This window comes from Callospermophilus lateralis, unplaced genomic scaffold, assembly GCF_048772815.1.
Source record: "Callospermophilus lateralis isolate mCalLat2 unplaced genomic scaffold, mCalLat2.hap1 Scaffold_63, whole genome shotgun sequence".
Taxonomy (NCBI): Eukaryota; Metazoa; Chordata; class Mammalia; order Rodentia; family Sciuridae; genus Callospermophilus; species Callospermophilus lateralis.
The window spans coordinates 6,942,406-6,969,920 of record NW_027514713.1 but is presented as its reverse complement, the minus strand read 5'-3'; the positions used below and the strand labels follow the sequence as shown (position 1 = coordinate 6,969,920).

Sequence of the window (27,515 nt, the reverse complement as noted above, 5' to 3'; positions counted from 1 at the left end):
TGGGTGTTGACCATGTAGTAGGCTTTTTTCAAATGCTGGGTGTATGTTGGAGGTATGACAGTCTTTCCCTGTGGGTCTTGTGTCAGTGTGAGGAGTAGGACAATGACTTTTTAAAGCTATAAAAGAGAATCATTGGCTGGAATTCTGTAGGAATTCTGGAGCTTGGATCTAGGTCCTTAGATCAGGTCAGTAGGACATACCATCATCTCCCTGCGTTGGTGAGTCCATGAAACCTCCAAGACAAGCTTTCCTACAATATTACACATTTCAGAGTGAGACATCCTGGGCCACCCCCCCACTGGTTCTGGCATCTTTGCTCATGCAGTGAATGACTTTGTGCAGATGATGTGTTTGTGTGTCCTCCCTTGTTTCCCCTCCTGACTTGTGTTCCCAGAGCCGTCATTTGTTCTCACTTCTGAGTTGTCAGTGATGCACTTTTCATTCATTTGCATGTCCTGACCATCATTTTTGGGAAACCCACTAGATCCCACATAGAAGAAACATCCTTGGGTAGTAAAGGGATGTTCTGCAACTATCACCATACATTTGTGTGCCCAGCCACTCACCCACACCAACATGGGGCTCAGGATCTGCACCCATTGTTTTCTATACTTTCCATGTCCATCTTGTGAATAGATTGTCCCTATTAGACAAAGAGCAAGAACTTATGGATCTTAATAAATTACCAGTGGTAACAAACCAGAAAGAGGTAGCACTGAGAGGGGCATCAGCAGCCATCCAATACCCAAGCCTGTGCTTTTCTCTGCTTTCCTAGAACATGCTCTCTGCACACCCCTTTCTTTCGTACTATTGTGTTTCTTATGAAAGCTCACATTGCAAAGTCAGTTTCAACTGAAAAATGAATTTAAAATGGAGCTATCAATCCCACAGTAACATGCCTAATAGCTTAAATACTAAGAATTCAGAACTTCAAACTGCCCCTGAAATAACCAAGTGAACAAGGAAGTAGATAAACCAACAACATAACAGAGGATCCAGAGTCCTGGCTGTGGGTTCAGATCGATCTGGGATTGAACCCAGCTCTCTGCCCCCTTGCTGGTTGTGTAACCAACAGCTTCTTACTTAACATCTCCAAGCCTCACTTTCCCCAGAGGATCAGGGGAGCATGGAGGCTTTGATGTTGTGGGGCCAAGGAGGACTCTGATGTGATGTGAGTCACAGAGTGAGTGGTGGGTGACAAAAGATTAATAAGACAGAGCTACTTCCAGAATTATTGTGCCAGAATCAAGAAATCCAGAGAATTAAACTAAACTCCACCATGAGCCAAAGACCTCCCTTCAACAGATTCTGAAAGGTCTAAGAATAGATGCAGAGCAACCAGTGGCCCCAGGGTTCCCAGAGATAAAGGACAAAGTGGAAGCACTCAGGGAAGGTGATAATGAAGCACCACAGGACCACAGGTGGCATCAGAGAAGTCAGGGGGGCTTGGGCCCTCGTCCTCAGAGGCCAGTGGGCCAGCATTGAGCTACAGTCACCAGTGTGCACTGCCCAGAGAGGTTCCTGATGGTGGCACTGGAGCACAAGGGGATGCTACTTTCTTCCTCCAGGGGTGAATCCAAACACAGAGCACATCCTGAACTCCCTTCCATGGTCACAGTGGCCCTGAAATGTGCTCCAGCAGGACTAAGTCTGGTTAGACTCTGTGAGCTTCTGAGTCTGGGGGTGACCATGATAGATCCTCCCTCCCATGCTTGTGAGGTTTCTAGAAATAAAGACTGTACCACACTTAACCCAGCTCTGGCCCAGGTGATTGCTCCATCAGGCTAGCCATCACAGCTAGTTCTGCTATAAGTACTACAAAAAGCACATTCAGTGCTTTGCAAATTGGCAAAATAGGGCATTAATTAAATCAAAGCCACACATAAAAAGTAAATATTTTGCAGACATTAGATGATGTTTAAGAAGAATTTGGACTAATATGTTAAATATTTATGTTTATAGTTGGGTGAAAAAACAGAATACAAAATAGTACATAAAATATATTCAAGAGAAAATATAAGAATGTACAGAAAAAAAGAGAAAAAATACTAGTCTCACATATTCATAAGCTTCACTTTTATTTGGATATTTTCCTTTATTTTGCTGTTTGTTGTTTTCTGCACTTTGGGTAAAGTTCCTATGATTAGTATCATTTTATATTGATGAAGGTAATTTATATATTGAAAAGGAAAAAAATAGTGTAGTTTCTAGCCATATCTACATGATGAAGAGTACAGATATATGGGGGGGTGGGCATTGTGGCCTTTTAGAATTTTCCCAAGAGTGTGAGAAAGTCATTAGTGCAAAGGGACCATATGCAGAACCCTAGCCTCAGGCTGAAGAATAAGCATTTCAGGTGCAAGCCCAATGTCACCCCAAGGTCACTCTGAAGAACCAAGGACAAGATATCTACATAAATGTACCTTGATAACACCATTATAAAAATAACAGGGCTTTAGGTAGAAGCCATTACAAAAATCATTTGCAGGAAGCATTTTTAAACAGAAAAAGAAAATGAGTATTATGCATCTACTGACAAATATATATAAAGAATTACCCCTCATCCTCTTTGGCACTGAAGAGGCCTGACTGATATCTTGGCTTCAATCAGCAAGATTAATGGAGAAAGAGCAGAGGACAGAGCCCCAGCCCTCGGTTTAGAGAAGCAAACTAGGAGTGTCTCTTGCCCCTTAGCAGAAACAGAGGCCACGAGTCCACAGACCACAGTAGTAATTTCAAATTGAGTTACAAACAAGGAGAGCCCTGTAAACCTGTAGGAAACACCTTCCTTCAGGGAATGGAGAAGCAATGTTGATCACACATACATGAAAACCCAGACCAGTTGGATTTGTGACTACTTAATGCTGGAGTTTACACTTCTGAGCAAAGAATGAGATCATGTTCACCAAGAGTAGATGTATTGGCAGTGCTATCTCAGATAAACAAAGGCCATCCCTGGGACAGAGGAAAGACACATGGGTGGTGGAAACATTAAAATGGGAAATTATTTAATCCACCTGGCCAACCCTGCTGACACCCACATGCTTTCAGTGTTGAAAAGCAATTTACCTGCCTGCCGAAGTCCACACACTGTGTCCCATTCCTCAGCAAACTACCTGTTATCTGCAGAATAAATGTAGGCTCTGAAATGCTAATATGGAGAATACTAGTTACCCTGAAAGGCAGCAACTTTTGGGACCCTTATACCACTCAGATCCTGGAACTCGGGAAGATAAGGATAATTTCCTGTTATAGCAGTGGAGACTTGAAAATCGGATGTCATCCTGCTGTTAGTCAAAAGTCAAGAGCTAAACCTGAGTAAGACCCTCTGCAAATTTCCCTGGCCCCCAGTAAAGCTAGAGGGCAGAAGAAGCATGATGTCCCTCTTCTCTTGGAGGGAACTCATTGTCCCCCTTGAGAGTGTCCCTTTATTCTTTTCCTGTTCCATCTAATGAACTCTTGAGTTTTACTCTGAGAAACATATCTGCAATCTTTCTGACTTGATAATGAGAATCAGGGTTTGAAGGGGGGCCATCATGCTGCTTCTGTCTCCCAGAAGGCCCTGTAATCTCTGGAGCTGGAAGGCAAGCTCTGGCTGATGCTGTGGAATAGGAGAATCAGAGCTGTTGGTTTCAAGCTCCTGGGTGTGGCAGGTGAGTGCAGTGCTGGGGATTGGACTTGTACCAGGGATGCAGCCATATGAGTTGGAAATGACCACCCGGTTTCACAGACAGAAAATCTGAACCTTAATATAGTCATTTAATAATGGTACAGCATTCAAAATCAGGTTATAATCAAGGTCATCTAAATCTAAAGCTCTTACACGACATGTTTAGACCTTTTGTGAAATATGGCTTTTATGTCAAAATCTAACAATAACCATTTCTGCATGGGCTGGCCCAATTAGAAGCTACATTCCAAAAATTAGTTCTCTGTATTTGAACTGATAGTGCTGAGCAGACTTATCAGGGAGATCTAGTCCCTTTTCTTACAGACTAAGTTCTGTGGGGTGAAGTTATAGCAGGCCCATGTTCCCACTCTGCCCACAGGGCCAGCAGGAGGGGAAGCTCCCAGATACTTGCCAGCTGTGGGAGCTTCCCAGTCCCTGAACATTGTAGCAGGAGTCCTCCATGCTGCCATACATAGAGCATGAGAGGCCAACCTGAAAAACCCCACAGGATTCTGGGAGCTATGTTATTAACCAACCTCCATCCAAGAATCAAGATGGGAAACTGCACTACAGGTAATGAAGCCTTCTATCAATCACTACTAAACCCTCCATTGGCACCAGGAACTGGGCTTGAAGCTTTTTTTTCCAACACAGGTCTTAGGATAATCCCACTCAGCAGTGAGGAATAACACTAGTATTATTTCAACATCCCAGGAAAGAAAAATCTATGTTTATTCACTATATTTCTGTTATCTTTAAGCTTTGTCTATATTGTCAATACAGTATTTTATTTAGCACAAGCAATGAACTTGGCTATTGTTTTGTTCTTGTTTCCATTTAGTGCAGGCTAATTAGTTAGCACTGTGTAACAACCACCAAGATTCCAGGAAGCTTGTTACCTGGACTGGTTTGAGGACTGGCAAATCCAGCCATAAAGAAAACACCATCAAGCAAAATGCAGGACAGTGAAGGATGCAGCCTCTTGGATGAGAGAGACCCAATGCCACATGGTGAGGAACCGATGCTCATCGGCCCTGACTTCCACAGTGGACTTTCAGAAGACCCATCTTTAACCAGCATGTTTAATAGCAATGCAGGTAAGAGGGTTGTCCAGGGTCAGTGGCTCCAGTGTGATTGACAAGGAGGTAGGAACCTGGCAGCAGGAGGGTGGGAATATGCACAAGATTCCTGAACAGGTAGCAAAAAAGTCATGCATTTTATCCCCCGCACCCACCCCACCTCAGTCTGCACTTGTGTGCTCTCTCTCTCTCTCTCTCTCTCTCTCTCTCTCTCTCTCTCTGTCCTAATTTGCTCATACCCAACAGCCCCTGGCAAACATACCTTCTCCATGAAGGAAGATTTATCCACAGGTGAGGCACTCCATTCACTCCTCACCCTGTGCCCACCACTGAGCATTACATTTACTGCTCATCTAACTCTCCCAACAAAACCACAGATCAAGGAATTCCATTACACTGGGTGTCTTAGCTTCCTGAGGCCTCTAATATAAGAATTCCCTGCCTTCCAAGAAGACAAAATGCACATGTTCAAATCAAAGATTTGGGAGACTTTGCACAATTCACACCTGCTTCTCTGGCTGGTGTGTCAATATCCTGGGGTACCACTCGGCCTCATGCCCTGCTGCCTGCACCCCATCAAAACCACTTTTCATCACCAGTCACACTCCTGGTCATCTCCACAGGCAAATAGACACACGCACACAAAGGGGGCCTCTATCATAGAAGCAGATGAGCTTGCTAATAAAGGAGATGAAAATTAGAGACACAATGAGCTACTTATCATAAATGAGTACAAATTACATTGCTGCCACTCAGCTGGTTTAGATAGCTGCTGCAAAGCCACATCATGGGGTCCTGCTGGCACATGACAAGCTGGTCAGCACTCTGTTGGGTGACCCTGGGTGCCTCTATTCTTGGAGCCAGCCACACCCACTCCTGACTCAGGGTCCCCTCTTGGCATCTGCCTGGTTGGCCTCCCAGGCATCTTTACTCCTCAGAGGAAAGTGTGCCCACGCCCTCCCAGGGGGGCTGCCCTGCCCCTACTGTCTCAGGCAGCCCTGTCACCCACCACATCTCTCCATCTCATTACTCCATCTATTACCTTCACCGTACTTCATCCCACTGTCACCAAGGGCCACTCACATCACTGCACGGGGCACAGGTGTCATTCTCCCCAGGTACACACAGACACATCCTCTGTACCATGTGTGGAGACAGAACTTGTAACCTGCCCCTGCTCTAAGGAGGTGGTATGCCCAGCACTCAGCCCTGAATCCAGCTCCCTGTCCTGGCAGAGCTGACCCAGAGCCGGGACACGACCAGAAAGAGGGCTGGATTTCACTGGCTGCAGAGATGTGCCTGTGGCCACTAATTTACCTGGAGGTCCTGTGACACTGGTGTGACAGCACCTGGTACACCATCCTCTCCTCCTGGGCTCCTCTGCACCTGCAGGATCTAGGCTGGTGCTGCAGCAGAAGCAGCCACCTTCAGCCACCTTGGGTGGAAATAACTGACCACAGGACCCGAGATGCCGAGTCTCCTGGGAACCCAGGGCCTCTGTTGCCAGGGATCAATCCTGGTCAGATAAACAAGGTCACAGATGCTTTGAAGCAGTCTTACATGTGTAAGATGATCCCAGCCCCAAAGGCTTGGTTGTTCTGGCCTTGACTCACTGTTTGAGGCCAGGTTGAGATGAGCACTGCCCCACTCTACACGAGCCTCCACCCAGCACAGATGCTAATGCATGAATTAATAAACTTTGCACTGATCACACTGATTAATCCCCAGCATATGCTCATTACATGAATATCAGAGGCTGAGTTTCCACTTCAGGGAATACAAGAGTCTCTTAAACCTGAGTGCACATTGGCACTCTGTTTGTGCCCAATGATGAAACCACTTGGGATTTCCCTTGTGTGTTTTCTTCATGGAAGCAGCATCTCCGAGGTTTGTGGGCCTGACAGGAGCTTTATTTAATCAGGCACACCTGCAGCCACAGCAAGATTCAAACCTCATTCTGAGAATGTCCCACCCAACTTAATAGGAGACATTAACCAAGGACAGACAGTGGAAATCACATTACCTGAAAAGCCAGAGATAAAAGGCTGTGTGTGTGTGTGTGTGTGTGTGTGTGTGTGTGTATGATGGCCTTACTAGGCATCATCTGTGGTAATTATTAAATATCTCTGCAGAAAAAAACAGCTAATTAGTATCTATGAGTATCTGTAACACACTTCATTCAGAAGTTTGCAATTATTTTAAGGGCAAAATTTTAGGTTTTCTATAGAAAACTTACTACTTTAGGAGCTAACACCACCCTCTTTCACAGAGCAGAAAACTGAGGCACAGAGGGCTGGGGACTGCTGACACCCCATTCTAGTGAGGGCCAGCACTTGGGGCTCAGACCCGATCTCTGGCTGTGGAGCTGAGCTCATCCTGAGCTCTGCTTAGGGTCCTGATTGTTGTCTAGTTCCCAGGTGACTGGGGGAGTCAACTTTATTCTGGACATCGTGGTGCTCCTACATTAAGTAAGACAACTTGTGGGCATCCAGATCAGTCTATAAGGGTGAAGCCGTGCATTCCCAGAGGCCAGCCATTGGCTCACGTCTCCCTGTCTCTGCCCATACCTGCCACTCCAGCTGTCTGTGCCTCTCTCTCTCCACAGAGATGTGCCTGTCAGAGCATCTGTAACACACTCCATCTGTAACTCACTGCCAAGTCAGAGGTGCCTCCTCCACTGCCCCTCCACCATCACCCTGTGCAGGCAACTCCTCATCCTGCTGTCCTTCCACCTGCAGTGCCCTTTTCCATAAGGCCAGCAGATTCCACCATGCCTGTGCACCCACTGGCTCGAAGCTACACTGGCACAGTGGATGACCGCACAGTGGATGGCATGCCTTGTGTCCTGTCTGCACCTTCTGCAAGTGAAGTCTTATCTTCTCAACCAACCTGCAGATTCTCCAGAGGGCCATTAGTGGATTTTCCAAGATTGCTTTCCTGATATCCAACACACCTGCCCCAGAGCTGTGTACATGGTGAAGCCACAGAGTGTGGGTCAGACATGCTCATTATGGCTGTCACTCCTGGGTGCCCCACCAACCTGGACACATTATTTGTTCCTGTGCTAGTATAGATCTGTTGTCCCCCATGCTGCTCCTAATTTCAGTTCTTTAGGTTGTCCCCAAGGCTGGTCTGTTAGACTTAACAATGAAACCGGGGGATTAACCCACTTCTCAGCTACAGGTTGAGAGTGTGGGGCAAGACAGAGTCACAGGTACCCACTGGGCTCTTTAAGCTTTGTATACAGGAAAGGGGCTCCCTGAACACCCCTAACCATGTGCCAACTTCAAGCTGCATGGCAGGGTGGGGAATGTTTAGCTCCAGGAGGCCGAAAGTTGGGAAAGGGAACAGAGTGTTGTTTCAATGAAAATTAAGCATTTTAAAATCAATTCAATACTCAGAAAAACAGATGTGAGATTAAAGCTTTGAACTGCCCTGGGCCCTGAAACTGGAAGCATGCAGTCTCCATTCCCCAGCTGTGAAGGCAGCCAGGCACCCTCTCAAGCATTCTCTCTGCCCCCACACTTAGGATCCACTTCCCATCAGCAGATGAGATTGATGGGCCCAGCAGCCCTATCACAGAGATCAAGGGTTGGGAGCCATGGATATCAAACCCCTTTCTTCCTCTCTGAGCTCTCCACAGCTTTGTGAGGAACAGGATCCTCATCTTTCACAGTACTGTGCTTGTGACGGAGTAAATAATAAGCAGTTCTCAGGAAAAAAAAAATGGAAGTAGGTGTTAAATTCCAAATCCCCAAAACCCAGTTATTTAACATATCTAACAAACTGTGTCTATGGAAAGATTAGAAGGAGACATGAGCTTTTAATGAAGATGATGTTCATCATAAAATTATTCATTTCCTGAAAATAGAAAAGACAAGCATCCATCATAGAAAGGAGTTTTGTTCAATTTGGAACTTTTTAAAGAAAAAATCACCCAAGATGATTTTTATCCCAAACGGAAACTTGTCTGAGTATCTTGCAACAGGTGGATGGTTAAACAGATGGTAATATTTTCATATCATTTAACGCACCTGGGGATTAAAAAGACCTGGAATGTTGATGCATACAGCTTGGAATCTCCAAGAAATTATATGGAGTAAAAACTCCATACATAAGTAACCATATATTTATTTTGTGATATATATATATATATATATATATATATATATATATATATATATATATATGTAATGTTTCTTTACTTAAATTAGACAATGAATGGCTGAGAGAAACTGGGGAAGGCAAGAACAATGGGGATGGTCGAAGATGGGTGGTAAACAGACAAACGACACACATGGAGCTTGACATGGCACCAGGAGCCTACCTGGATGAGAACACTGTGACACACACACACATATATACACACAGAGAAAATTATTCCTGGCTAGCCCTAAAAAACAACAACAAACAGACCCAAATCAGAGAGGATTCTGTAAAATATCTGACTAGTATTCCTCAGAACTGTCAGAATCAGGAGTTCAATAATGGATATAGCTTGATAGAAAACTTGAGAGTCAGTCCCAGGTAAGAAGTGTGTCAAGAGACAGGGCAAACACATGCAGTGTGGTTTCCTGAGCCTCTGGACAGAAAAGGGACCTTGGATAAAGCCAAGGAAGTCTGAGTAAAGCATGGACAACAGTAAGTACTACACATCTATCTTGTGGTGGTGTAGAATAAGTCTTAATATTATAATAAAACATTAGTCAAGTTTTGCATTTTATCATTTCTCTGAATTTAATTCAATACAGTCCTGAAATATTAGCAATAATTCATTAGTGAGAACAATGTACCATAGAAATAGTAGCTGTGGATAAAAGGAGATGAAGTCTGGGGTCCAGGAAAATTCTGAATCACCTCAGCAACTTTTCTGTAAATTCTAAACTACTGTAAAATAAATAAACACATTTTTAAGATCAATCATTTTTTAGTTCATTATGAACTAAAACATTTCTCCATCCAGGGGTTATGACAAGGGGCAGGAGCAAACAGTGTTCTCACAAAGCTCCCTGAACCTCCTGAACAGAGTACCTGAAAGATTTGCAGTTTCTTCCATGGAGATGAAAGTTGGTTCCTTTAGCAAATGAGCATCACCCAGGAAGGTTTCCAGTGATGCCACTAAGCAGCACTGTGAATTTGGGTTTCAGGACAGTTGGGATCAGCTCTTCCAAAATGGCATGTGGAAGGTGCTTGGGGGTTCTTGTGTGAGCCCTAAGTTAGCAATGAGGAGCTGTAGGCTAAAGCCTTCCCTCACAGAGTCTGTGTGCTCTATTTAGCTAACATTGCCCTCAAAAGCCACCCTCTGGCACTGTGTAACTTTTGCTGGGGAAGGAAATGCTCTTTTCCTTCCATTCCTAGTGACTCAGGACCTGGAAAGTGGGGAAAGACAAACAAAGGGAAGACAGAAAGGTGGTGTCAGCCCAGCTGGCTTCACTCAAAGAGGAGGAGAAAGTCACAGGGTATAATTTTAAATTACCACCACAACAAATCCCAAACATGTCAGGCCCTTGGTAAATGAGCGTCCTTGGAGGATGCAGGTAACCACATTTAGATGGAGTGAGAAAGCCATCTGAAATTTTCTGAAAACACAGAATAAAATGTAATTCATTTCTCAAGTCCTGCTCATTTCTTTGATATATTTGCTTGTTTCATCCACAATAAAATAGGACAGTTTTTAACATGCCATGAATTTTCTTTGGGAATCTATCAGCCCATGGTGAATATCTAAAATGCTATGAGTAGGAAATAGGCATAAGAACCAACTACATGTAATACTGACCTATTGATCTCTAAAACCTTTCTTCTAAAAATGTTTCTAAAACATTTCTTCATGTTTGTTCTCATATTTATCAGCCAAGGGTCAATTTATTGTGGACAAATGCAGAATCTCATGTTTGTGCTGTTAATATCCCCAAATAGGACAGCCACACTCTCTATTGTTGAAATAAATTGATGAGTCATGTTGCCACTTTTACTTCTCTGTGTCCATTTCCAAGACAAATATATTGAATCAATTAAATTAAGAAATTATCAGGGATTAGGCCAGGGCTTAACGTTCAAAGAGAAAAGAGAATGTAAATTAAACCATACCCTATTTCTTGTTTTCAGAGAATTTTTATTGTAGTTTGAAATAGAGACTACCTCCAAATAATTATATTTGATTTAACACTCTCTTTTGTTGAGTGCAAACACATGTACCCAAAACAATAAGTACTATGCATCTATCCTATGGTGGTGTAGTATAAATCTTAACATTATAATAAAATATTAGTCAAGTTTTACATTTTATGATTTCTCTTAATTTAATTCAATGCAGTCCTGAAATATCAACAATAATATTATCAATAAAGAAAATCAATAAAGATTACTAAACAAACCAGCAAGGTAATAGGTAACAGAGCACATTCATTCTGGTCAGAGACTGGACCTGGGTAAACACTCATCACGGTGTCCTGTGGAATGTGACAGAAATCACAGAAATATTTTCTCTTGCATTCTCTGCTGTCTGACACTATTTGCTCCTGGTTTTGACCCTCAGGAATACCTGGGTAATTAACTACCCTGTGATTTTAAAATACAAATACTTTTTCTCTGCTGGTTGCTTCTATCCTGGATCTCCTTTGAGTTTCATATGATGCAGTGATTGGAAGCAATAGTTTCAGGTGTGATTTCCAGTGAAGTGTAATTTCTCTGGAGCAGGATGCTGACTTCATATTAGCAGGACAGCATTTTGGAGAGCTGCAATTTAAGAAATGTCAAAGTACCTAGGAAGAAGTGAACACCATCCTCCTGGGCTGTGGGGCAGGAGCAGTGGTACAGAGCACCTCAGAGCCATAGCTTAATAGCTCAGCTTAATCCCTAAAGCCACACCACACAACACAAACCTCCCAGGATTTCTGAAAAGTAATATTTTTAAATGGATGGGTTCAAAGTCCTAATTAATGTTGGTTGCAAAAATAAAATAAAAATTACTTTATCTTTTAGCACAGAAATTACAATTATATTAACTCCTATGTCTTAATTTGCTAATGACAATAGCTATGTCTATTCTTGTTTGATTTAATTGATGGATGATTAATTGTTTCATGCAAGTCTCAGGAGACCTGTTTTTTTGCATAGCTAATCGTTCCTAATTGGATGTGAGGCACTGTGAATTTCACCTTGTTAACTGGTAGAACTTTGTGTATTCTAAAAATACTCAAGCTTTGTTCCTGGATTCAATTAAGTTGCTTAGATGCAGTTGCATCCCTGTATTTTGGGTTGCTCTTTGTGGTTTTATTTTTGGTACCAGGAATTGAACCCAGGGGCACGTAGCCACTGAGCTGCATCCTCAGCACTTTTATATATCTGTATATATCTTACAGACAGGGTCTCACTGAGTTGCTTAGGGCCTTGATAACTTGCTGAGACCAGATTTGAACCCTAGATCCTATTGCCTCAGCCTCCAGAGCTGCTGGGATTCCAGGTGTGCGCCACTCTGCCTGGCTGCAGTTGGACCTTTTGAAATGATGCTTTTAAGATTTGTTAGGCTGCACAGGAACAGCACTCAGATTAGAATTCATTATTCCCTGCTGACAAAGAGCGGCATTTCTGAGGATCTTGCCTGGTGCCCCACGCCTCTCACGGTAGCAGATGCGGATGACAGAAGCAGGCGCTATTACCAGTCTGTGTGTGCACCTAGCTGTCCTGCTTCATGCTTTGTGGGGTTCTTCTCCAGGTCTGGGTAGTTTTCTCACAGTGTGAATTAATGGATACTCAGCTGAACACTGAGTATCCTTGGCCCACCCTGGAGCTCTGTCTGCACAGTTCTCTCTGACTGATCCTTGGACCCCCACACTTCCATTGCTCTGATCTTTTTCACTCTCAGCTCTGTCTCCCCAAAGCAGGCATCCACCAGGCCCCTGCTAGACTCTACAGTTGGGAATCTTCAGGTGGTGAGCCAGAGTGGGTGTGGGACTACCCTCACTATCCTACCTTTTCATCCTTTGTTGATTGTGTGTGTGTGTGTGTGTGTGTGTGTGTGTGTGTGTCTTACAAGTGGTCATTTTATATATTTTCATTTACTTCAGGATGTTTTTGTCATTATTATTGTTTCAGGAAGGAGGCTAAAACTGACCTCTGTAACTCCATCTTTTTCTAAAAGCAAGACATTTACTATATATGTTTTTTGAGAATCCCCTCATGTGTTGCAGAGATTTTCACTTGCAAAGAACTTCAAATGCAACACTCCCACAGAAGCCTCATTGAAAACATGCATCAAAATGAAACTCAATCACTCAATCATACATTGTAAATTCAACCACCAAGATGGAAGTGTGATTAGAAACTCATTATGGACTTCACCAAATTAGCAAATATTGTTAACAAGTACTGGCATGTAGTAGTCTATTTTTGATGCAAGTATGAGACTGTACTCTATCAGTTATAGATGGACATAATACCTTTATTTTATTTATTTTTTTAATGTGGTGCTGAGGATCAAACTCAATGCCTCAAATGTGCTAGGCAAGCACTCTACCACTGAGCCACAACTCCAGCCCCTCAGAAAGTATTCTTGATGGAAACTCTCATGGATAACTTCTTCATATGGAAGTGCCATCTGCCTCAAAACACAAGCAAAGTATCCCTACAAAAGAGCCCTTGGTACCAACAAATGCAATAATTAACATTATCAATAGTGTGTATAAAAATAGGCCAGTCATCATTGCTATGAGCTTTCAAAGCCCTTGAGAAACCTTAAAAAATGGCTTATACAGACATTTTCCCACTCACATATGGCAAAACTGGGTTCTGAAGGGGTTACCCAAGTTGTCCGTGGTCACTCAAATGTCCAGTAGCAGTGGTGGGATTTGAACGCAGATCTTTCTGGCTGCAAAGTCCACATGAGTAATCTCTCCTGCATTCCACCCCCTGCATAAAGCAAGCCTGTTAGTCTATAAAAGTACACTTCATTCGGATTCTCTCTTAACACCAGTGTTATTCTTTGCAAATGGATGAAATAACTCCTACCTGTTTCTTTGTTGCTCTTCAAACTGCCAATGAAAATCTATGCTAAGGATGTATAAAAAAAGCCATAGCACGATGCCAAAATTAATATTTGCTATAGATTATGCAGCATAAACACCATATAGCCTATTAGGATAAAATGTGAGCTGGCATAATCCTCATACTATGGAAAAATTATTATGGCAAAGTTGACTCCATAAATGTTTACAATGGCAACACTCAGAGCAGTGTCCATTCTATCTCAATAGCATATTAGTCAAGGTTCTCCAGAGAAACAGAACCAAGAGGAGATAAATAAGAAGATAGATAAGGTATTTATTATGGGAATTGGCTCACATGGTGGCTAAGAAGTCCCACAGGATGCCATCTACAAGCTACATAACCAAGGAGGCCTGTGGTGTAATTCAGTCTGAATCCAAAATTCTGAGAACAGGGTTGGAGCTGGGCAGATTCTAGGGGCAGATGGAAGGGTCACCCATGTTAGTCCTGGAGTTCAAAGATCCAAAAACTAGGAGCTCCCATGTACAAGGGCAGGATACTATGCACATCCCAGCTCAAGAAGGCGGGTGGACAGAGAGAAATGGAGAAAGGGAGAGAATTTACCCTTCTGTCTCCTTTTCGCTGTATTGGGGAAATCAATAAAGCAAAAACATTTTTATGAGGCCTACGGTCAAATGCTGGTCTCATCAGATACCCACCAGGGAGAGTGTTCCACCAGCCATTTGAGTATCACTGAACCTAAGCACACACAATTAGTATCACAACCATAGTCTCTACATTCTTTCAGCTCACGCCCATCAATACCAAAGTGTGTGGCCCTTTTCCATCATATTAGAAATGCCAAGGGAAATAAGCAGGAGACTAAAGAGGAAGGAAAAGAATATTAACTTTAGATCCTTAGGAACTTTAATTCACCATACACTAGTAAGTGGGAGTAGATAATCCCTACCTCTTGTGTTCAAATTTTATGCTCTAAAGAAAAAAAAAAACATCTTAAGTGTATTTTTCAAGAAAAAACTTGCTATTCACTCTTGTTATTCTCAAGATAGTATCTGGGCTCACTGCAGGCCTGGGAAGCCTCTCACCTCTTCATAGACTTCTCAGGAGACATTTCTCTGTGGTGCCCCTCCACCATCCCTGCACAGTACCTACTAAGTGTTCTAGGGCTGGCCTGCCTTTCACAATGCAAGTATTGCTCCCTGACCCAGACACACCACTTCAGCACCTCTCTAAGTCGATAGCAGCTGCTGTAGAGTAGGATTGACCATGAAAGATAGGGCCACAGTCATGTGAAATTGATGGACATACATAATAAAGTTCAATGTAGAATTCATCAATATGAAGGAATTGAGAAAATAGTTGAAGTAATGGGTCTGTTTCTTCAACAAATATTAGATCCACAAATGTTTATTTGGCACATAATGCATCCTGGTGTTATTCTGGGAACTGTGGACTCAGTGGTGACTGGAAGCAGCAGGTGCTCGCTCTCAGGGTCTCACAACCAGCAGCTACTGCTGGAAGATAGGGAACTTCTCAGGGACTGGGACAGGTCACAGGAAAGAGTGCACTATGACCATAGTGAGCTCATACAAAGTCCTCTGCCTTCTCGGGTCTGTGCTCCTTTCCCCAGCCCAACAACACACAAACATACACCTGAACACTAATACACTGTAGCTTCCACACACAGCTCACACATGATTCAAAGGATATAAAGATTATACAGGATCCACTGACGTTTCAGGTAGCTTTGTTTATGAGAAAGGTCATCATAAGTCAGTGTGAACCTCCCTTTCTGGATTGATCCCATTCTCTAAAATTTCTTATTCTTTTTAATATTCAATGGCCCTGTTCTTCATCTTCAAAATGTAAAACTACAGGCAGTTTTTTTGTAATGTCTCTGTTGCCTGGAAGATTTTTGTAGGTTGACAGGAGGGGGAAAGCAGATGCATATTGAAGACTTATTTAATCATCCACAAGCACTGGTTGAGAGGCCACCATGTGCCTGGGTATCCACTGTCCTGAGGGGCACAGGGGCTCCTCTGGAGGTTTCCTAGGAGATTAGACTGCACTAGAAGTATTCAACAGTGACATCCTGCACCCATGGGAGCATATACTGACATGTCTTTAACACAGAAGGTAAGTGTAAACAAGTGAAAATAAAAGTGGATTATTTCCATTTCTACTGTATTAGAGAGAGGTGTTGCCACAAGAATGACATTGAAGTCTAGGATTTACTTACAATGGCACTACCTGGTAAGTATTTGAGAGTACTACTAGTGCTCTCTCATGGATCCCCACCCCCGTGCTGAACATTGCATGTATTATTTTCTTTAATCCTCCCTGAGCTGGTGCAGTGGCTACTGAAACCATCACCTTTCCACAGGCAAAGACAGGAGCAGGTTCAGAGATGAAGTGCCCTGAGATCAGTCCCTGCCCTCTGCCCCAGGCACAGGCATCCTCCCACATCCCAAGACACTGGAGACAAGGCCTTGGGTTCCTCAGTATTCTTGATTAACAATGGGAAATACACATAATTGACTGTTTTTGCTGGAAACAAAGAGGAAAGAAGGCCCCTTTGTGTGCATCTTCACCCTCTTTAGATTTATTCCTATTATGTTTGAGGAAAGCCAGCCAGATTCATGGTAGGTTGTGACCCAGGAAGCCCTGGCCCCACTCTTCTCATGGGATTTTTCCCTGACTCAACAAAAGAACATTCCAGATACCTCTATTGCTGACTCTTTGACCAGTTAAGGGCTTAGCTTTTCTTAGAACAAATAGCCATTCACCATTCTATTTCTATCCATGCAGCAAAACAGGTTGGAGGCCAAAGGAGGGAGAATCATCCACAGCTGTAGGGATACATTTTCTCTTTGGTGTTCTGGGGCTTGAATTTCACAATGGAAAAAAGGTGATTCAGTCTTAATCAGCACCAGGAGCAGAGGGAGTGCCTGTCTCTCTCCCTGGCTCCCACGGATGGCATGATCTTTTGCAGAGAAATCCAAAGTGGCTGAAATGTTCATGCATCTTTCATTCAAATTGCTCTGCAGAGAGAGGACAGACCAGCTGAACTTTGGGAAGAAAATTTCAAAGTGCAATTCGATGCTTGGCACTTCCCCCACCCCCTGCCACCACCTTCTGATGACAGAGGTGGGAAATGGGGGTTTCCTGCTCATTCATTTTGCACCAGCCCTGCTGTGCCAGTCAGAAGGTCCAGCCTGAAGCACCTGGTCCAGGTAGTTTCTCTGAGGTTCCAAAATAAGGAAAGTGATTCAGAAAAAAAGGGGAGGAAAACCCAAAACTCACAAGCAATGCTGATGCTAGACCCTTTCCTTTGCAGACAATGGACAAGGGCCCCAGAAATGTGCTCACAGTGGAGTTGGCTGTTTAAAGCCATATCCAGTAAAAATGAGCTTCTCAAGGGTTCCAGAAACAAACATTAACAATACAATCTATCTACCACTCCAATGAATTTTAGCCTAAAAAACAAGAAGTAAATGACTTCATTTCAAAAGACTTCTGTGGGGTGCAATAAAACAGAATAATCTGCCATTTGTAGCCCTTGTTTCTGGATAAAGCAGATTCATCCCCAGGCTTGCCTAGCCAAACAACAACAAACCTACTCTCTGTACCTGTCCCTTTCAGAAGGAACAATCCATCCAGATAAGTCCCTGAATGCCAGGATGAAAATGAGGATATTCCTAAGGAAGAAATGTGACCAACTAATGACTTTTCCTTCATCTACCAGCCAAAAATTGTGGTTTTCAAAGCACCTCTTAATTTTACTTAATTTTACCTGCTGAGGAATGCCAGTAGGTAAACTGTACTGTGTTTAACTTAAATACTAGTGAAGTTAGCATCACTTTTGTCCTCCACAATGTGGATATAAAATAGTAGAAAACAAACTGAAGATTATTTTTTCAAGTAGATGAAGTGGGGAAGAATTCCTGCTGCATAAACCCATAGAATCATCTTGTTTCAATCCATAAAGCTCTTTCATTGCCAACGCCAATACTTTCTTAAACAATAGCATACTTTTTAATGTTTTGCCCAAATAAAAGCAGTATATATTTACAGTAGAGGAAGGGGAAATAGAAAAATTATTTTCAGTCACCTTACCACCAACTGTGGCAAATGATTTTTTCCTGTTTATTTATTTATATATTTATTTATTTGTATTAATTCACTATCCATGAGAGCAGAATGGATTTGGATTCATAGTACACAAATGGAGCACAATTTTCTATTTCTCTGTTTGTACACAAAGTAGAGTCACACAATTCATGTCTTCATTCATGTACCTAGGGTAAGGATTCCATTTCATTCCACCATTTTTTCTACCCCATGTCCTGTCCTCAATTTTCCCTATCCATAGTTCCTCCATTTCTCTCATGCCTCCCTCCATTATGGATAAGCATCCCCTTATCAGAGAAAACATTTAGCCTTTGGTTTTGGGGGTTGGTTTACTTCACTTATCATGATTTTCTCCAACACCGTCCATTTACCTGCAAATGCCATGATTTTTTTACCTTTTAATGCTGAGTAATATTCCATCATGTATATATACCACAATTTCTTTATCCATTTATCTTTTGAAAGACATCTAGGTTGGTTCCACAATTTAGCTATTGTGAATTGTGCTCCTATAAATAATGATGTGGCTATGTCCCCATAGTATGCTGTTTTTAAGTCCTTTGGGTATAGACTGAGGAGTATGATAACTGGATCAAATAATGGTTCCATTCCAAGTTTTCTAAGGAGTGTCCATACTGATTTCCAGAGTGGTTGCACCAATTTGCAATTCCAATAGCAATGTAAGGGTGTGCATTTTCCCCCACATTCTCGCCAACATTTATTGTTGCTTTTATTCTTAATAGCTGCCATTCTGACAAGAGTGAAATGAAATCTTAGAGTAGTTTTGATTCTCATTTCTCTAATTGCTAGAAATGAAAACTTTTTCATATATTTATGCTATAAACATTGATGTAGCTGTAGCACTATAGTATAGTTATTGTATTTCATGATTATATTTCTTATTCTTTGAAGTGTCTGTTCACTTCTTTAGCCCATTTATTGATTGGGTTATTTGTTTTTTGAGTGTTTAGCTTTATGAGTTCTTTATATATTCTGGAGATTAGTGCTCTGATGTGCATGGTAAAAATGTGGGTAACCATTTCTAAGAAAGATTTATTGATCGATTAATGTGTTTTTATTAGTGCATAATTCACTCTATTTCCCCAGGACTTTTTCTTCCCTCCCCTCCTTCTTCTCCAGACCTCCTTCCTCTAACCTACTGGTCTTCCTTCTCTTTATTCATTGTTTCTAATTGTGAACTATAGCTATACATAAAAGTAGAATTTATTGTGATATATCTGCTCATGAACATAGCATAATCAGACAGTCTCATTCTGCAGTTCCTCCTCTTTCCCATTCCTCCTTTCTTCCAATTCCCTCCATTTTCGCTCCATTGTTCTCCCTTCTATTTTCATGAGATCTTTTTTATATTAATTCATTTTTGTCTTTAGCTTTTGCATATAAGATAAATCACTCAATCCTTGATTTTCTGGGTCTGGCTTGAAAATGTTAAGAAAATGTTCTCCAGTTTCATGCATTTCCGATCAAATGACACAATTTCATTCTTCTTTATGGCTGAGTAAAACTCTGTTGTGTATATCTACCGCATTTTCTTTATCCATTTGTCTGTTGACAAATATCTGGGCTAGTTCCATCACTTGGCTATTGTGAATTGCACTGCTATAAACATTGGTGTAGCTGTATCACTACAGTATAGTGATTTTAGTTCTTTAGATTAATAAGGAGGAGTGGGATAGCTGGGTCATATGGTGGTTCCATTCCTAGATCATTGAGCAATCTCCATATTGCTTTCCAGAGAGGTTATTAATTTGCAGTCCCAGCCACAATGGATGAGTGCACCTTTATTCCTACATCCTCTCCAACACTTAATGCTGTTTGTATTCTCAATGCTGGCAATCTAAGCAGAGTGAGATGAAATCTCAATGCAATTTTGATTTGATTGTCCTTGATTGCAAAGGACATTGAATATTTTCTTTGTGTATCTATAAGCCATTTGCATTTCTTCTTTTGAGAAATGTCTGTTTATCTCATTTGCCTACTTATTCATTGGGTTCCTTGTTTTTTCCCCTCTGGTGTTAAGTTTGAGTTCTTTATATAGTCTGGATATTAATCCCCTGTCAGAGGAGCAGGTGGCAGAGATCTCCCATTCTGTAGGCTCTCTCTTCACAGTTTTGTTTGCTTTGATGTGCAGAAGCTCTTTAATTTGATGCTGTCCTGCTTATTTATTATTGTTTTTTTCTCTTGAGTTTTAGGAGTCTTATGAAGGAAGCCAGTGTCTGCCTCAAGATGTTGGAGTGTTGAGTTTCTAGAAGTTGTAAAGTTTCCAGCCTAATTCCCTGGTCTTTGATGCAATCTGAATTGACTTTTGGGCAGGGTGAGAGATAAAGAACTAGTTTCTTTCTTCTACAAATGGATACTCAGTTTTTCCAGCACCATTTGTTAAAAGGCTATTTTTCCCCATCCAGTGTATGTTTTTGGCATTTTTGTCAATGATAAGAAGACTCCGTATGGGTTTGCCTCTGTGTCTTCTCTGCTATTCCATGTGTCTTTTGTCTGTTTTGGTGCCCAGTATGCAGGCCTTGTTTCTGTAGCTCTGTAATAAAATTTGAGATCAGGTATTGTGATGTTATCAGCATGGATATTATTGTTCAAGACTGCATATTTCAATGTATGTTGTTCTAGCTTCTCTCTTTCTCTCCCTCACCCTATCACTGAATGCAAATGCTGATGAAGGTGCTAAGAACCTGGATCATTCAAACATGGCAACTTCAAATGGTACAACCACTCTGGAAAAATGTTAGGTAGTTCCTTTAAAAACTAAAAATAAACTTATCATACAACATAGCCATTGCATTCTTGGGCATTAATTTCATATAAATGCAAGCTGATTTATCTGAAAAACCTTGTCCATTAATGTTGGCAGCTTTAGTCCTAATGGCCCTAAACTGAAAACTACCCACACAAATTTTATTGGGTGAATAGTTAAACTGTTTTGTAGCCACAGGCTAGAATACTAGTCAGTCATAAAAAGAAATAAATTCTTAACACATTCAACAGTTATTTAACTATCAAAAAAATTATCCTGAGTAGAAAAGCCAATCTTCAGATGTTCCAGACTGCATATGATACAGCATTTGTGAGGTAACATTGCAAAGATATGGAAAGGTAATAAAGATGAAGATGGCAACTATAGCTGGAAGAGGTCATGAATGGAGAGAGGAAGAGAGGGTGAGGAGATTTCGGCTAGGTACAGTTTCCTGCCTGGACTGAGCCTGTGGCTACTCCAAAGAACACACATGATAAGTGTGCAGACACCTGCAAACACACAGAGACACACATGGGACATGGCACAACATGCATATAAGATGCACAGTGTCATTTTCCTGATTTTGATGCTCTCTTGAGTTATGCAAGGTGTACTTATCAGGACAAATGGACTGAAAAATTATGGACCCCCTCCATGCTTCTTTGCAATTTTTAATGCACCTATAATGACTTTAAAATATATTTTAAAAAGAAAGTACCCTTGCTCTGCTAAGACACAGCACCTGCTTTTAGGAATCACTTTTTATAAAACCATCATGCTGCTCAAGTAGAACCTTAAGGTCAAGGTAAGAATGTGGTGTTTGAAGGGCCATCTCTATATTACTCAGAAACATGAATGTGGCTGTAGATTTTTAAGGCACACTGTGCAGCATGCCTTAATATTAGCTCTGCAACTGTCATTTTCCCATGTAACTACACACATTTCTGTGTTATTCCTTAAAGTACTCTCTGTTTTCCCCTATACTGGTACACTGACTTCTCTCCTACCCTGTCACTAGACATTCAGCTGTCTCATCTGCATTCCTGTCCATACTACTGGGATAAGCCTCCTTTGGGATATGAAGATTGATGACTTTTCTAATTATTGTTCAGGATAATTCCCTAGAAGCAGAATTTCTGGCTCAAAACTTTGCCCAATGCATATAATTTCTGGTGGATATTTACCATTTTCCTCGCCGGTGGCTGTAGGGTTTCCTCTCCAGGAGCATTTATTGGTCAGCTCCTCCTCTTGGCCCAGAACAGCCCCAACAGAAGTTTCCCTCCCCAGGTGCCTCCTGCTTGTAGCTGAACAGCAACTGAAAATCCACAGGCTGAAATCCCCAAATCAGGATGAACTTAGAGAAGGAGCCCCCCTGCTCCCCGTGGGCACTCACCAGAAGTGGGCCTCACCCCCAGCTGAAGCCTGGAGACCTGGTGTTCCTGCTGGGTGATGAGGCCCCTGGGACACCCTGAGCCAGACAGAACACAGGAGCAAATTCTCCATGTTTCACCCAGCAGGGGCCTTTCTTCCTGAAGTTCACTGTAATACAACGTTGGTGAGTGGTTACAAGATGATCATCTATCCCCAGAGCAAAATCCATATTTTAAGGAAGAATATGAGAAAATAAATTTAAACTACTACTTTTGATATCACTGAATTCTCAAAAAAGAAAACAGAAAAGTGAATAGTAAACTAACTTGAAGGCTACCATGGGCTCAGGACCAGGCAGAGATAAACATGATTGAACTGGGATTCGATCCTTTGTGTTCCAGCAGGGACCACTGAAATGAAAGAAGGGGTCATTAGCTCCTGAAGATTGGGTTTCAATCCATCTGTTTGTCCTCAGCTGAAACCCTGGTTACAAACAAAAGATTAACTGCACAAACAATGGGAAAATCAATAAAGTTTAGCATATTGTGGGAGCAGGGGTTTAATCTACAGTCAAGGTCATGGCTTTCCTGAGCTTGGCTTGCTGGACTCAGCCTGAGGAGTCCACACCCTGCCTCTCCCTCCTGTGGCTCAGAGTGGGCTCAGGATTGCAGGTCACACTCAAGGTCCGTTTCCTTCTAAACAACTTTGAGAATCAAAGGCTCTTACCCTTGATCAGGCCAGAATTCTGCTGTCTTCATTTAGTTTTAGAAACTAAAAACTAAAAACTAAACTTTATTTAGTTTTTAGAAAAAAAATAAAAAGAAAATGACAAACAAGACACTTAGTCTTACCAGAAGTATTCCTAAGAAGCTTCTGCTTTGCCTTCCTCCTCTCCCGGCGGCAGCGGCAGTGGCGGCGGCGGGGAGCAGGGCACGGGAATCCGGCGGGCGGCGCAGCTACAGCGGGGAACCCGTGGGCCGCCAGGGCCGCTCGAGTGGGCGGACGCCGAATTCGGGGCCGAGGCCCAGCGCGCGGCGGAGGCCGAGGGGGCACCGGAGCTTGGGGCCCGCGGCTGCGAGGCGGGCGGGCGGCTGGCCGAGCGGGAGCCGTATGCTTGCATGGATCCGGGTGCCGCGCTGCAGAAGCGGGCGGGGGGTGGGGGGGGGCGCGGCGGCGGCGGCGGCGGCGGCGGCGGCCTGGGCGCGGACTTCGCGGTGCTGACCCGCGGCCAAGCGCGTCGGAGGAAACAGGCCCCCAGGCCCGCGGACTTCAAGCTGCAGGTCATCATCATCGGCTCCCGCGGGGTGGGAAAGACCAGCCTGATGGAGCGTTTCACCGACGACACCTTCTGCGAGGCCTGCAAGTCCACCGTGGGTGTTGACTTTAAAATCAAAACTGTAGAACTAAGAGGAAAGAAAATTCTATTGCAAATCTGGTTACCCTCAGCTCTGACTGTCTGTCCACCATCTGTGTGTGTTTGCTTTCATCTTCGTTAATCGCTGCTTCATCTGTGGCATCGCCGGTCATCTAACGCTTGAATGTTAGTGCCATGTCTCCATCCTTCATCCATGTCCCTGTCTGGGGCACTGCTGGAGTTGAGCCAGCACTGGTCGCCTTCCAAGTATCTGAGGGACACAGCAGGTCAGGAGAGATTCAACAGCATTACCTCAGCTTATTACAGAAGTGCCAAGGGGATCATATTAGTATATGATATCACTAAGAAGGAGACGTTTGATGATTTGCCAAAATGGATGAAGATGATTGATAAGTATGCTTCAGAAGATGCTGAACTTCTCTTAGTTGGAAATAAGATGGACTGTGAATCGGACAGAGAAATCACCAGACAGCAGATAACTGGGATGCGGTTCTGTGAAGCAAGTGCCAAGGACAACTTCAATGTGGACGAGATATTTCTGAAACTTGTTGACAATATTCTGAAAAAGATGCCTCTGGATATTTTAAGGAATGAATTGTCCAATAGCATTCTCTCATTACAACCAGAACCTGAAATCCCGCCAGAATTGCCTCCACCAAGACCGCATGTCCGATGTTGTTGATTTGCTACTTTGAAACAAGGTGGAAATGATTCCTGAAAAGGGGAAAAAACATTCTATTCTGCACTACAATCATTTTGACAATTTCCTTTCGCACTTTGTAATCCAAGTCAGAGCTATACACTAACTTGTAAATATGCAAATATGCAATCCTGGGTAAGTTTGGGTTATAAATTACATATTTCCCTCCAAATTATATGTCATTCATAGCCCCAGTGTACATAGTGTACATACACTGGGAAACATAGTACTTCTAATATGAAGAATGGGAGAGAAGAAAAGTTTAATGTTTCTTAAATAATATAATTGTCCTTGTTAATTATACTATGAGGACAGAAGATATTCTGATAAGAAGAGAGAATGTGGTGCTTTGCTTACTGTTTTAAAGAAAATTTGTAAAACTAAAGACTTTTGTGGAAAAAAAAAGCTACGTTAAGTGCTTTTTTCTTTATTTACAAGATGTTTCCCCAGCTGTAGCATCTTTGGAGTGTTTCTGCCACAAAGCAAAGCTCCACTCATAGCTGTTGAAGGTTATTTATTAGTGTTCTCTAATGATAGGATATTCCTAGCTAAAGGGTTGGATTTGACTTGGTCCTGAGGCCACAGAATCTCTCATGGTTTCCTGATAGATGTATCCTATGCTTTTAAGAAAGACAAAAATTCAATAAAGAAGTGTTTTGAAACTATAGAAAAAAAGATTTTAAAACAACACTGCTGTCCTAAACAAATCCTGTTTAAAGGAATTTTAAAGAGATTCATTTTATTATATCAAAGAACATACATGTATTAGGCTAAACATCCTGTATCTTTGTAATGATAAAACTTTTCCCCTTTATGGTGAAGCCTATTCCTATTAAGCATAGACTGTGTTCAATATTTGTTTTTTTTTTTTGTTGTTGTTGTTTGTTAGTTTTTTGGTTTTTTTCTTTGTCTGATAATGAATTTGTGAACTCTATCTTTGGTATATCTTTTATTAAACTGCACTGTTGTGTTTAGTCAAGGTAAATAAGTAAGTATGTATTTGAATAACTTGGCGTGTCCTGAGTATTGTGGTATGAGAAGCATTGTGGTCTTTCTACACTAATGAAGTGCAAATAAAATTTTGTATTTATGAAAAAAAAGAAGCTTCTGCTTTGAGGATGATTTATAAAGGTACTTTTTCCAAAAGTTGATTCTGCAGAATTATCCCAGGCAAAGCGGGTGTGCCTCACCTGCTGGGCCATTGTCTGCTGGGCCATTGTCTGCCTTGAGCTTGATGCACTCTGTTCAGGGTCTCCTGGTTTCAGCTGCCTTATGACCTCTACTGCCTGGGAATTTGTGCTCCTCACAGCTCCTCCTGCATATTTATTTCCTATTTTGCATTTTTGATTGCCTTGATCAACATGCTACATTTCAATGTCTGGCTTACTCTACAAGTACATCATTCTAATTTTTAATGTAAAGGGGATGCTTATTTTCTGAATTGGTTTCTGTCTGAATTAATACAGTAGTAATCTAGGGGGATAAGAAAAGGTACTTTGCTCTGTGGGGTGAGGGAAACCTGTGATGGATATCTATGGGCATCTTCTGCCACTCACACATTAGACTTGAGGGATGTGGTTCCATCTATACATGCCAAGTTGTTTGGATGCATAAGAACTGCCATTGTGGAAATTCCTCACCTGCTGACATCTGCAGCATGTATCAAGGCTTGAGGGCCTTTTCTCTTCTCCTTAGATGCCTAATGCTCACCTTTCCAGTGATTCAGTTATGCCTCTCATGCTCTAGACCATAGGCAAATCATCTCTAGCTGCCATATAGATTCTGGTCAATTGATTTATCTGCACAGGGTAAATTCTGAAACTTTATAGTCTCCATGTACATGTTATATGTGGCCAATCATGCATGCTCTCTGCTTCAGTGGAAAACCACAGGGGAATCTTCCAGAACTATAGGCAGAGGGAAGCACCCCCAGAGCTGGTTGGATGCAGTCTCTGCTCTCAGCATCAGTGTTACATAGCAGGAACAGGTCTTTTTTTGTTGTTTGGTTAATAAGACCTAGAGTTATGGCTTCTTAACACATTTTCAGCCAAAATGGATTCATTTTGTCCTTTGTTCATTCATTCAATTCATATGTATGATGCCTATGTGGGTCCAAACACTGTCTTTGGCCATCAGTTTGCAGAAATTAATGATAAAGGCCCAAGCCAGCCCTCAGGGAACTTAGAATCATGAGGAATGTATGAGTGTTTAGTAGGTGCTATAACAAATTAATGGAAGTGCAATGGCTTACAACATGGATTTATTATTTAGCTCTGGGAGTCAGCATTGAAACAGATCAGGGTATAGACAGGCTATTTCCCTCTGGAGTGAGAATTAACTCCCTTGCTTTGTGCAGGTTTTGGGTGTAGCTTCATCCCTTGGCTGGTGGGCAAATCAGTCAACCTCTTTCTGGGTTATCCCAGTGTTCTCTCACCTGATCTCTCTTGACAGGAGTCTCTCTGTGGTTATGTTCCTACCTGTAAACTCTGGGGCCATCTCTTTCATCTCACAGCCCTTCACTTGCTATCACCTGTGAGCTCCCACATTGTCACAGGTTATGGGGGACAGAAGATGGACAACTCCGGGACAGCTACAAAGTGGAAGTGTGTAGCCACAGGGAAGAGCACAGAATCTGATGATCTATGGCCATGGGAACTGCAGGGAATGAGGGGATCCAGGGGCCCTGAATCCACATGAAGGCTTATGCCAAACACACCTTACAACATGGGTTTTGGTTTAGCTGATGCTCTAAGCCCATTTACTTCCTAGCCTTCAGTTTAATCTGACTTTTCCTGTTAATGTAATCTATTCCTCACCACTTTTGTTGAATTTATGATGCATTTTTATACTGGGTATGAATATGTAAAAGTACTGATAAACTTCATTAGGGAATTTTTAATGGCTATGATGTGATTCTTTCTGGCTAGGGACATGATGCCTCCCCATCTTCAATTGATGATGTTAATAATATCTTGACACAGTAAATCAAAGAAAACTCCTGTAAACAGCAAATATAAAGCTTAAATAAAAAACTGCCCTTTTGGTTTGTATATGGAAGGGGCCAGGGGTTTCCCTCAAGGCAAGGGAAGGTCATGGGGAAGTGGGGAGCCTCTCTATGGTACAGTGGATAAAACCCAGCCTCTGAGGCTGCATGTTTGGGGCCTCAAGGTTACTCCTTTCATTCTACCTAGCTCTATATTGATGCACCTGCATGAGCTTCCACCAGAAGCTGAAGTATCATGAAGGAATAGTACTGTCAGGGGCCACATCCAAGGCACAGGTATACATATGGTAACCATCCCAGAGGTGGCAGCAAGGTTGGGAAAGTTAGGGATGCAGGCCTTGGTCTCCCAGTTTTAATTTGCCCCTTACATGCTGTGAGAACCTGGGAAAGTTACTTAACCTCTCTGTGCTTA

At 42.3% G+C, this 27,515-nt stretch overlaps 1 protein-coding gene across 1 annotated transcript; it reads left to right on the top strand.

The window, feature by feature from the left end:
• The first annotated feature begins 4,691 nt into the window (after positions 1-4,691).
• On the top strand, positions 4,692-24,270 carry LOC143389486 (ras-related protein Rab-12-like). Its single transcript, XM_077108376.1, has 3 exons — positions 4,692-4,767; positions 22,895-23,459; positions 23,655-24,270. Exons 1-3 carry the CDS (start codon positions 4,692-4,694, stop codon positions 24,079-24,081), a joined length of 1,068 nt encoding a protein of 355 aa, XP_076964491.1. The 3' UTR covers positions 24,082-24,270.
• Positions 24,271-27,515: the final 3,245 nt, after the last annotated feature.

Coding starts and splice junctions, on each gene's coding strand:
- LOC143389486 (XM_077108376.1), top strand. CDS start 4,692: ATGCTCATCGGCCCTGACTTCCACAGTGGACTTTCAGAAGACCCATCT. Junction 4,768..22,894: donor CATGTTTAATAGCAATGCAG/GTAAGAGGGTTG, acceptor ATTCCTAAGAAG/CTTCTGCTTTGCCTTCCTCC. Junction 23,460..23,654: donor AAAATTCTATTGCAAATCTG/GTTACCCTCAGC, acceptor CAAGTATCTGAG/GGACACAGCAGGTCAGGAGA.